The 12,467-nt window shown below is 39.6% G+C and overlaps 1 protein-coding gene across 1 annotated transcript; it reads right to left on the bottom strand.

Moving 5' to 3' along the window:
- Window positions 1-760: 760 nt before the first annotated feature.
- On the bottom strand, window positions 761-9,193 carry NEK2 (NIMA related kinase 2). The gene is made up of 9 exons (XM_063330975.1): window positions 9,051-9,193; window positions 8,641-8,858; window positions 7,249-7,486; window positions 6,561-6,643; window positions 6,187-6,313; window positions 5,160-5,379; window positions 4,109-4,163; window positions 3,956-4,026; window positions 761-1,230 (listed from the first exon to the last, which is right to left on the bottom strand). The coding sequence occupies exons 1-9, from the start codon at window positions 9,144-9,146 to the stop codon at window positions 1,010-1,012; spliced, it is 1,329 nt and encodes a 442-aa protein (XP_063187045.1). The 5' UTR covers window positions 9,147-9,193; the 3' UTR covers window positions 761-1,009.
- Window positions 9,194-12,467: the final 3,274 nt, after the last annotated feature.

Here is a 12,467-nt window from a genome sequence, read left to right as displayed (position 1 = left end):
TAGTTCATGACACTTACACCATGAGAAACTCCTACTCTGGCAGAGAATTGTGAACGGAAAGATGGAGATACCTCATGAGCTTCAAGAAAATAAGGATTTGCTATTCAAACTAGAATTGCCTCTCCCCAAACACAGGTGCTAATGCCCTGGATGGTGTCCCATCCAGGACGGCAGTCTCAGGGGATGAGTTTATAACAGTTTCAAGGCAAACCAAAGAAGGTGTTATTTCAAATGTATGCCCCAAAGCAGGCCTTTCAGGAGCTGATGGACAAGCCATTCAGCTGCCCAGACAGAAAGGAGGATAAACTCAGCAATTATGCTGCACTGACCCATCCTGCTCATTAGTCAAAGACATTCAACTGAAGTAGCCTGCTTTGATAGGTTACCTACATGGTAGGAAGAGACAGCATAAAATCTCTGAGCAATCTGATCTAGTTAAAGATGTCCCTGCTTACTGCAGGGGGGTTGGACTAGATGACCTTTAAAAGTCCCTTCCAACCCAACACATTCTATGATTCTTTTGATAGCTAAAAAATATTTACAAATGCAGACAAAAAGCCACTGTTTTTCCACATATACAAAATATCAACACTTCTTCTATCAAACACTGTACATTACATACAGCGTCATTTTAACCTACGGACTGTAAATCTCTGTACATTTTTCATCTGAAAAGTTTTTCACACCGGATTTAAAATAACCTGTTTTACAATGTTCACTCTTTATATTTTCATAAGAGTAATGTATGATAAACCGAAAGAGGACCAAAATATTTTTTCTTTAATAATACAGTTAATTCAGTTTGTTTGATTTGGTATCAAAACTGCCTGTTTTCATAATATAATCTCTTATGCCTTTATCATGAACTACCTATCATAGACCAAGAGTTTGTATAACAATTGTTAAAATTAATTGTCAGTAGGTTCCAGCTTAAAAGAGGGAGGTACAAGTATCTTCCCATACATTTAATCAACTTCTAAAAGTTAAATACTTTACATCCGTTACAGTTTCAGCGCATGCCCAAGATTTGTCTGCTCTTTAGTTGATAGTTTTTTTCCAGTTCAGACAGTGCTTGAGCCCGTAGATTTGCAGCATATAGGCGTTTTTTGAGATCAGAGCATTTCCCTTTAGAAAGGGGAAAGTTTTCCAGATTAACAGGAGGAGCATTCTCTTCACTTCCATCAAAGTGTACTTTCTTCTTGGTTGTAGAAAAGGGGAGGACTGCATTATCTTAAGAAATTAAAAGATAAGTACTGAATTAGTGCATCTTTCCACGTTAATTACTCAGGTCTTTTAACACTGTTACCCATTTTGCTTTCTACCTATGGCTTTAAGTGATCTAATTAAATGCATCTCAGTCCATCGCAACAATTCTTCTTTTCTTATGAGGAAAAATTGAAAACATGGCTTTTAAATGATTGTGGTAAAAGGATATATGCCATTGTAGTTTCTAGGGTGCACCTCACAACACCTAAGGAAATATTAGTTGACATAAGGGAAAAGACATGGAGTTTCTTCTGAAGGACAGAAATTATACAATAACATAATCCAGTTCCAGAGGGAAAGGGAGAATTAGGCTCTCAGCTACAGAAAAACCTTGTCTTTTCCTCATAGAAGGGGCAGACCCAGCCTGACCAGTGGTCTTTCTACATTACCCACATTGTTCCAACTCTATCCTTGTATTAACTCATTAGGGTACAAACTATGCTCTGACTTGATGAATAAGGAGTTTAAGTGCATTAAAAATTAAAGAGTTACTTTCACTGCAGCTTTCAGAATGGGAATTTTCATAGTATAGCTATGCTTCAGCTGTATAGAACTGCCACAATCAAAAGGCAGTTAATTTGTTTTGTTTTTAATGTTTAAAACTACCATCAAAAGCTATTAAAACAACCAAGTTGTCTCCCATAAGAACCAACTTCACAAGGCTCAACTTAACATATGATTTTTATTATTTTTTAATTTTTTTAATCAAAGGCCTGTCTATCCTAATCTTAATGCTGCTGAAGCCTTAATTTTCAATTCATTAGGCTAGAGCAAGGACGCAATAAGCACAAAAACAGGAGAAGGACCAAAGTGCAGAGGCCAGTGCATGTTTCAGTATTTTGTAGTTTCATATCAGTAGGCTGTATCTGTTTTAACATTAAATCCTTCCCTAAGAATCAGAAAATCCCGGCAAAAATAGGGTTGTGTCTAGGACGCTGTCTTAAAAACCAGGATTTTTGGTATTCTATTATACTGTGAAGTGAAGCACACAACTGACTTTGATTTAAGAGGTATGAGATACAATCCAGTTGTGAAAAATACAGTGATATTCGAGCATTCAAATGTAAGTAAGTGATCCTGGTACCATATTGGAGAAATACTCGTAACAGAACAGAGAGAATTTTAGAAACAATATTACAAGAGTACCATGGAATGAAGTGTAAGAGTAGTAAACACTTCGACAAAGTTTAATCAATTGATCTACAGATACTGCAAGATTCAGTCAGTCTCACAGAATGACAGGGGTTGGAAGGCACCTCTGGAGATCATCTAGTCCAACCCCCCTGCCAGAGCAGGGTCACCCAGAGCAGGTTGCACAGGGACGCGTCCAGGCGGGTTTTGAATGTCTCCAGAGTTGGAGACTCCCCCACCTCTCTGGGCAGCCTGTTCCAGTGCTCTGCCACCCTCAAAGTAAAGAAGTTCCTCCTCATGTTTAGGTGGAACTTCCTATGTGATAACTATATTCACTGTTCTGCATTGTCTGTCTTGAGGTATTAACTACTCAAAGTGGTTCTGTTCATCTTCAAAAATTAATACCCCATTAATGTTAAAATAGCACGTAAAGGGGTAGGAGATGCAGAAGAGAACAAAGGCAAATGCTGAAGCTCATTTACCTTCAGTCATCCAGTATTAGAAGCAGTATCAGAAAGCCCAAGGCAAGTTTATTCTTAATTTTGTATTCTTTGATGTATTAAAGTCAGGCAATATGTTGAGAGACAGGCGGAATTCTCAAAACTGACAGGAATGTTAGAAATAGCTTAAGTACCACTAACTTCTGGTGTGTTCTTTCCTGCTGTGTGAGGCACTTCAGTTTTATTTGTATTAGAGGCATTGACATGCTTGCCTTGCTTTACCTGATCAAAAATGAATGAGAAGATTGTTGCTCCTTGCTCGCATTTCTTTGTTCTAGAGTACTACTTAGCACCCAGCCATTTAATATCCTATCATATTTCAAAATGCATTTAGATATTTGAATCATTTTTACTATTAAAAGATGGGTGCAATGAACAGACGATACCATCTCTTACAATAGCGAGGACTGAACAACCAAGGCCAAACTGAGTGTCAAATACTTACAGGGTAATAATTACTATAAAACAGATTGGACTACAGGTAGTCAGGAAGCATTATAGCACATTCTCAAAGCTGGCTGGGTTTGTTTTTTTTTTATTATTGTTTTTTTTTCCCCACTCCAGTGAGTTAACTGGAGCAGTTTGTATTCTTCAGAGCTTATGTGATGCACCAGTCACAGCTGGGTCACTTGCAACAAATTTGTTTCCCACCTTGAAGTTTTTGGAAGGTTGAACTAAAACTGAAGCAATTAGAAGTGCAATTTTATTAAAATTAATTAAGTCAAAGGTCTATAAAGAGACATCCAGTAAAATAAGTACAGCTCTGAGAAGAGTTTGGGTTACAAGTCAGCACTTCCCTTAGCTTACCACAAGAACCTAACTTTTAAAACAGCACAAGACTGCATTGCTGACAGTGGTAAATCGTACTCATGGTTGACTGTCATCAAGTCCTTTCACAAAGTAGAAAAATCAAAAGTCTCTTCTGAACCATGCAGAGATAACTGGTGTTTGTATTGATACAATGGAACTAGGTACAGCATGTTGAGCATCAGGGGCGTTCTTCTGGTCATACCAGCCCACATTTATCAGTGCAAGTGGCTCCTTGCATATTTTCATACCTGGACCATCTGCACAAGCTAACATCCTCTGCTGTTTGTAGAGATTGTAGTTCCTCATCAAGTTTTCTGCTCTGTTTGGAAAAGAGAGGTTTAAGCTTTTTGTTGAAAGATTATAGAATTTCTAATCTAGGCAATTATAGGTTAGTAAGATACCTAGCAAGTTTGTCCTCTGCCAGTCTCTCTCGGATACAGAGTTCCCGTTCTCTCTCTGGAAGTAGAAATATGGTAGTATGCAGTGTTAAGATGTAAATGCTAAAGTTAGAGTGATTGTGCATGATGGATTTTCTTGCAGAAAAAGACAGCGGTAATATAGCCTGTCAGATACACCCATATTTCTGCTTCTATGGCTCTAAACAAAGATAACTGCTGTGTAGATACACATTTATCAATGCACTGATAAAGCACTGGACAAGTGCTCTGAAGTGCCAGGAATGCTCCCCCACTCCCAGAAACTCTGACATATCTGCAACAATGAAGCTATAGCAGTTTTCTATTCTGCGCATTAACTCATGGCACACATGACACCACATATAAATATTTAGATACGAGATGCTCTAACTCAGCTATGACTAAACACCCTATTTACAACAGCAGCAGCTGTTATTCAAGCTCAGAAAATAATGTATATGGTTAAAATCTGTATTATAGAGCCTACTGCATATGCAAAGAGGTATTTTATGTGGGCTGGAAATCCCAACACCTGAGCACCAGCCATCTATACAGTTTCACAGGTAAGCTACCTGTAGGGTGCAGCTTTTATAAAAGCAGCAGTTGACAGCTTACTCCAGTATATTTTGCTCCAACACCAGGCTCACCTTACGTTACACATTCATATTGCCAATGTTAACTTACAGAGTAAGTGAAAAGCAACCTACAGTGCAGAACAATATATTTAGACCCTATTTTTCTGTATACTTTCCTAATTGCCACTCATGTTTAATAATCTTCCCAAACCAGACTTCTATATCCAAACTGCCAATTATATCTTAGCAACTTAAAACAAGAACTTAGAAGAAAGCATAGATGAGTAAACCCAAGCATTCTTGTTTTAGTCTTTAGACAAAATTCTAGTAGTGAATGAAGGACTAAAACATCCTAGTGCATTAAAATGAGGGTTTTGAAAACTGTCTACCGTTCCTTCTTCCACACATTCTTTTGAATCAGAATCCCATTGCCACCCCCATCCCAAAGTGGAATATCATACGCTCCAAACGTCGCTCTCTCTCTTTAATGGCTTGTTCTCGCTCCTGTAATTGTTGTTCCTTCCATTTCAGCTCATTCACTGCAGCATCCGAATGCTGCAGCCTTTCTGCATCCCATGATCTCCGGCCTCTTTTGTCAGAATTTTGTCTTTGTTCTTCTGTCACCAAGTCTGCTATCAAGGGGTGCTGCAGAATATCTTCAACAGAAGGTCGGCAATAATCCTAAGGGAAAGGCATTACCAACAGGTTCCATCTGTAACTAAGAAATATTAAGGCCAGGGATTCCCAAGCAAGACCCACTGCAGGTAGAAACCAGCTGAGGTGCTATACAGTGAAGGAGAAGTCAGAGAAAAATGGAGTTAGGAAGGGGTAGCACAACCAGATGACAAAAGCTGAGGGAGGAGGCTGCTACCAGCCTTCAGCTCCAGAAGGTGTAAGTCTGGCTCTCCCAGCCCAGGCACTCTTTTCAGAGCCAGAATGGGGTGCTGAGCCTACAGAGGCAACTGTCAGTAGGTTCTGGATCTAACACACTGCATATCTACCTGTCTCTTGATTCCTGAAGCATCCATACCTGTTGGAGACTTGGGTTCTCGTTACAGCTTTATTGTCCCTTGCAGTATTCTTCTTAACACCCCCATGCCAGCCATGGGGGACGAGTTATACATTAGCCATATAAAGCAAAATCCAAAATGAAGACAAAACAAACCCTTCCAACTTCCAAACATAGTGGAACCAGTTTAACTGTGAAGTTATAAGACCTTATTAGGCATGCTGTTAGGAAATTCTGTATAAGCCAATACTGAAACAGTCTTTTTCATCCTGTGAACCTGGCATAACACTTAAGCTGCTGCCTTTATTTAATAGGCTCAAAACACAATTCCTCCCTCCTTCCTCTACTAGTGATATTGCCAGTGACAAGGTAATAGCAACCACTACTTCAGATCAGTTTGTTTCTTATCTGAGAAGAAAAACTCATATTTCAGTACTAGTTCAAATTATAGGTGGAAAAAATAAGTAATTGATTCTTACCTTTACATTCAGCATCTCTTTGAGAAGTTCATTCAACTGCTCTGAGTAACGATATGGTATTCGCCTGAACTTCCCTTCCCTTATCTTTTCTGCCAGCTCCTTTTGGTTGTAAGCTCTAAATGGAGGTCTGAAGAAGAACATTTTTCTTTGATTCTTTCACTAGTTTTACAAGACTTATTTTGATTAAATAAGTATCAGACTAAGAATAAAGCTGCAATCAAAGGTTTGCCTTGACTACCTAATGTGAAGACCAATACAGAAATAAAAGTCTAGGACTAGTCTCTGAAACCTTTAAGCTTTCATCTATACAAAATATAATCATACATGCATTAATAGCTACATTTCCACATTCATTACCACACTACTATACTTACGAGAGAGCACATAACTCATACAGGAGACATCCTAGAGACCAGATGTCGGATTTTTCATTGTATGACATGTGGTTCATTTGTTCCTAAAGAAAGAGCACAATCTTAGGATCATTAACTAAAACATTGCTCTACTGTTGCAGGATCATCAGCTACTGTTCAAACCTCAATTAAACAACTACTTACTGGGGTTACTTTTAAGATCCCATCTCAGTTAATCTCCACAGCTACTCTTACTAGCAGTATTTTAGCAAGTTATGGCAGTACTACACTGTAGAAGACTGAAATGTTGCACCAGTCTTCACTAGATACAACTCCATATTTCAGTCAATATTAATCTTTCCCACAAAAAATGCACCATATCAGGGAAATAACTCATTCTTGCTTGTTTCCACTACAAATTAAAATCCTAGCATAAGAGGTAATTAAATAAGCTCTTTACTTAACACTATGAAACATAAAAGCGCTCTAGTTTCCCTGTTCCTTTTCAGGAACAATATACTCCAACATGTCTCTAATATTCCAAGAACATATCAAAACTTATACAGTGAAGAACAACTTTAATTAGAAGGCAGTGATGGTGTGGATAAGAAAGGATATGAAAATTACTTCAAAATAACCTTGTCTCCAGAACATATACACTCTATGAAAAAGAGAAAAGAGAAGATAAGGCACAGAAGGGAGGTCTTACCGGAGACATATAATATGGCGTTCCAACAAATGTTTTGGCAAAGCTCGTGTCATGGTGCAATATTCTAGCCAGTCCAAAATCTCCAAGTTTCACGTTCTGCTTGCCATCTAGAAAGACATTTGCTGGTTTTAGGTCACGATGCACAGTCACTGCACCATCACTCCGTCTGTGACATTCCTTCAAGGCCAATGTCAATTGAGTCAATACTCTGAGAATAAAGCTTTCTTCCAAGTAATGCCTGAAATATGAACAAATTATTTAATAAACGTATTCTCCAAGCATACATAAGTTTAAGTAGTTACTGCCAATCTTAGTTCTGTAACTTTTTTTAATACTACTATTGTAAAACATCACTGAATCAACATCTGTGTAGAACACTAACAGCAACAGGCATCTACATATGCTGTTTTTAAAATGGAAACTTAAAAAAAAAAATCACTCCAAATATGTTGAAGGCATCTAGACTTCGGTTGCAGACTCCCTTCCTCCCCCAGAGAGTCTAACAAATATGCAGCATTTCTATTACTTACAACACAAATATCAATTTGATGCTTTTGTGATGAGATCTGTCCCTTTGATCACTTATGATAACAGTATCTTATCAGCTGTTTATGACGAGGAACATACAATAATGTCAAGACAGGACTGATTTTTAATATAACCTTCCCCAAGTGAAAACACTGATGTTCAGGGGCAGCTGCAGTACCATTTTAGGTTATTCTCAAAATAACACATGTGGTGTCATGTACTTGTTTAACCTGAGAATGTGAAAATTAATATTATACTTAAGACGTAGTCTACTAAGTCTAAGATTAGACCAAGATAAAGTCTTATCAACTTGGTGTCTCCACAAGCTTTATATGCATGCACATAAAGTAGCTTTTAACATCATGTTCAAAATCGCTTTTTCCTTTCATGTATTTTGGTGTTGGAACAACAAATAGGGTGCAAGTGGTTTTACTGATGGGCAAGCCAGAAGAACCGACAGATCAAGCTACCTGTCTGCAAGAACTGACTTGCTGGTTTATGTTTTCAACCCCATGCACAGCATTGCACTCAGAAACCCTTCAACAGCTTCAGCCTCATTAAGTCAGCTCGTTTTTTTTACTATTTCAACATAAACATTAAATTGGTTGGTGCATTCATTAGCACAACTCCCATCAGTGTTGTAATTTTGTACAAAGCCTCAAATATTTTAAAAGAGTTGTTGGATCCAAAGGATTAAGTGTGAAGTTGTCCAGAAGTTATTGAGAAAATATACATTTCACTTGTCTTTTGATTGCCCCAAATACTTCAGGAACTCCAAAATTGCCACAAACAGATTTCACATGCCTTTGCCCCAAATACTTCACACTAGGAACTCCAAAATTGCCACAAACAGATTTCACGTGCCTTTCTTTTGTGCACCTTGCGATTAAGCTCGCCAGGTCGCCACCATCGCAGTACTCCATCACGATGTACAGGGTCGTGCTGCTTCTGTCGATGATGCGATCGTAATACCGGACGATATTCGGGTGCCTCAGCTCACGAAGCAAATTCACTTCCGAAACAAGCATTTGCTTCTCAGCCTCTGTCATCGATCCATAGTCGAGCTCTTTCCATACCAAGATCTAGGGGCGGGGGGGGGAAATCACTTTAGGGAGTGACTTATACACAAGCCGGAGCTCTGCTGGGGGAACGGGGGCTTTCACAGCCACTCGGTTATCTCAGAGAGCCGCCAGCACCCAGCTCAAACCGACGGCAACGGCACCGCTATGGGCACGCAACCGTCGCCGACCCCACAGCAACCGCCGCCGCCTCACCTTGCCGTCGGCCTTGCGGCGCACCTTGCGGCACCTGCCGTAGGAGCCGGCGCCGATGGTAAGCAGCACCTCGTAGTCGTCGGGACGGCCGGGCATGGCGGCTCCACCGCCACGACCTCCTCAGGGGCAGCGACCTTCGCTACCCCCGGCGCAGGTTTAAACGCACCGCCCCACCCTCCCATTGGCCGGGCTGCGCGGCCTCGCCCGCGCGCCCCGCCTTCCCATTGGCTACGCCGTCGTAAACAGCGCGCTGCCAGCTTGCGGCCGTTAACGGCCGCCGGGCGACGGCGTCGGGGAGCCATCGCGAGAGCTGGGCGGTGCTGCCTCACGCCTCGCCGGGCCGGGGCTGAGAGGGCCACCCCGCGGGCGGGGCTGCCGGCGGGGGCCACCCGGTAGGCCTCTCCGGAGATGGGTAGTCCCTTCCCGGGAAGGCGATTTCCCAGGGTTCGGCGGGTAGCGGGTGTCCGTCCTTCCCCGTGAGACCGGGTGAGGCACCTAGGCGGCCTCTCGGCGTTCCGCCAGCTCGGTAGCTTGTGGTTTCATTTCGCTCAGGTATTCTGAGGAGAAAAAGCTCTGAAATTGTCGGCAAACGGACTCCTGGGGTTCCCCTCTTAACTACAGCGGGGGGTGGGCGCCGCCCCAAGCCTCCCAGCGGCAGACCCAGGCCCGCTTTTGCGGTAGGACAGGCCCTGGTCTTCCCCTGGCCACCCCCGTGTCAGCGCTGTCCCAAACGGGATCGGTCGGCACCTGGATAAAGCACCATGCGTGTAGGTGTAAATAAGTAAGGCACCCGTAGCTCCTCAGGATGAGACTTTTTTTTCTAGTAAAAATAAGAATAAATTACAGCCTTTCCTGAAATACCTACGGGTATTGAAGAGGTATTTAGGGCTGTTGAACAGATACCAATACTTACCATACTGAGCTTTTTAATACTGAGAAATGTTGAAAAAACTCAAGTTATTTAAAATAATAGAAGATTGTTCTGGAAAAATGTCCTTGAAAACCAATGAGGGAAATTCCTCATGATTCTTCAAGAAATCATGAATTTAAAACTCCAAAAGTCATGGCATCTGTACTGTTACACCACATGCGAACACTGGTGTTATACCACACACAAACAGCGTTTGAAAATAAACGCAATAATGTAATGGCTTAAAAGGTAAATTTGAAAACAGGAATGCATGGGTCCATATCCAAAAGTTGAACCAATAATTATTATGGTTATATGAAATGACATTAAATAATATCACAATATACTAAAATGACATTAGAGAAATTTTAAGAGGCATGTAGTGTATTTACTAGCATCATTTAGGGTAATTCTGAAGTGATACCAGAGTGCAGTTGGAGATTCAGTTTAATCTCACGCCATGTGAAAGTGGCTATGACTGAAACAAGTACTCCTAGTTCTTCAGCAAGAAATTTAAGCACACTTGTATAACACCCGAATCAGGTGCAAAAGGGAACAGTTGTATTTGTTGACCTAGAAATTCAGCAGTAGGACACAGTCGTTTCTCGTATTGCATCTCCACATCACCTCAGTAATTTCCCCATTTAGTTTCAGGCTTTAGGAAAGGTTTGAGGGGCATAGGTGCCATGCTATTATGGAATATATTTATGAAATATTCTTGTAGTCTTAGTCTTTAGAAAAAATCTATCTAAGCCTTTACTTTCATCATCAGGAGGCACAAAAGCTCCTGTTATCCATTATAAAAATACTATAGCTTTCTATCTGTAGATACTTTCTATTCATTACAGGGGAAAATGAGCAAATGAATTATACAGTGTAAAGACATCTTAGTTTTGTTGTTAGGGAGTAGCAGGGTGTTCTAGATGGTTCATTTTTATCACTGATTTTAATTACCTTAAAAGAAAATCCTCATGTACACCTTCAGCATAATAAATAAATTATGGCATTATGCAAGAAAAATGACAAAAAGTACAGTACATATTATTCAGGCTGTAAGCTTTGTTTCTGGTTTCAAATATCTCAGTTTCAAACTTCTGTACTTTCAAATTAGCAAAAGGTCATCATGCATTCCCACTGTTATCAATGGGAGTCTTTCTATTTATATTTCAAAAGAGATAGAGTAGGTTTTCAATACTGTGTTTCGTCTAGGGACTATCTTGAAAGCTTCTTTAGAAATGTTGGTTTGAATCAGAGAAATGTCAAAATGTCATGCTCTAAAAACCAGTAGCACAGTCATTTTACTTCTGATTATAGTTATTTTTTAAGAGGTAGGTAATTTTGAGAAAAATGTATTTCTAAAAGTGGTCATTAAAATTTTCAGTAAGCACTCCATTTTCTTTCTTTCGGATTTTCACGCTGGCCATATAAGAGAACCCAGAGTCTAATGATTACAAAAATATGCATCAAGTTTGAAGTGGAGGCCCCTTTTGTCAGGCATTCTATTTTTCAACTCTGATCTCTAGTTCAGGAGCAACTCTGAGATTTCCAGTCTTGAAAATACATGTGCTGACTTCAGATCTTTGAAACCTACCAAATAGTTTTCAACAACCTATTTATAATATTAGAAATATCCTGCTTTTTTTTTTTACATCAGATTTCGCTAATGATTTCCCACAACTTAATACATACACACACACGCACAAAAATTATTCTGTAGTTCTCTGCCAAAGTTTGTCAATGTTTTTGACATCTGACATTTGTGCTGTCAGGAGTACCTTTTCCCTTATTCCAGGGCCTAGTTATCTGACAAAATATTAAATGCTGAAGATAAATAATATTGTAGGTAATTTGATATTTCTCTTAGATATTTTCCTTTTGCACATGGAAATAAGTAAAAATAAATGGCTAACACTTTGCTGTAAGAGTCCAACAGTATAATTATGCAGATTAATAGCAAAAAGCCATTGTAAAGCACTGTAGCAAATTAAATTATGTTTCTGGCAACTTTTTTTGTTAGCCAATCAGAGAAAATTGCATGAAAGTACAGGTTCAGAAACAGAAAAGAAGAACAATAGGAAAAGTACTGAAAATAAGCACAGAAAGAGGATGAATAATGAAAAATAACTGCACTTTAGAAAAATACCTGAGAAAAATTTTGTTCTTTCTCTTCAAGGAGGTGAAAGACCTGTAAACTTATATTCCAGGATCTCAGAAATGTGCCACAGTCTTCTAGCAAAAAAGCAGGAATCGAGTATCTAATGTTAGCAAGGTAAAGGATTTTAAGAATGCTTTTAAATGACAAGAGAAATTATAAATACTGAAGTGACTGAGACATGGGTGGTTTATTTTAGTTAATTTTCACCATATAAATAGTTTTGGTTTTTTAATATTCAGTTGCATTTGTCCTTACTTGTCTTTATGCACATTGGTGGGGTTTTTTCTCACCTTCTCTCATTTGGTCCATGCACAGAATTTTACATTTACCCAGGACTACTGTACACAGATGA

This window comes from Chroicocephalus ridibundus, chromosome 3 (assembly GCF_963924245.1).
Source record: "Chroicocephalus ridibundus chromosome 3, bChrRid1.1, whole genome shotgun sequence".
NCBI classification, from domain to species: domain Eukaryota; kingdom Metazoa; phylum Chordata; class Aves; order Charadriiformes; family Laridae; genus Chroicocephalus; species Chroicocephalus ridibundus.
This window is presented reverse-complemented; position numbering and strand designations above follow the sequence as displayed.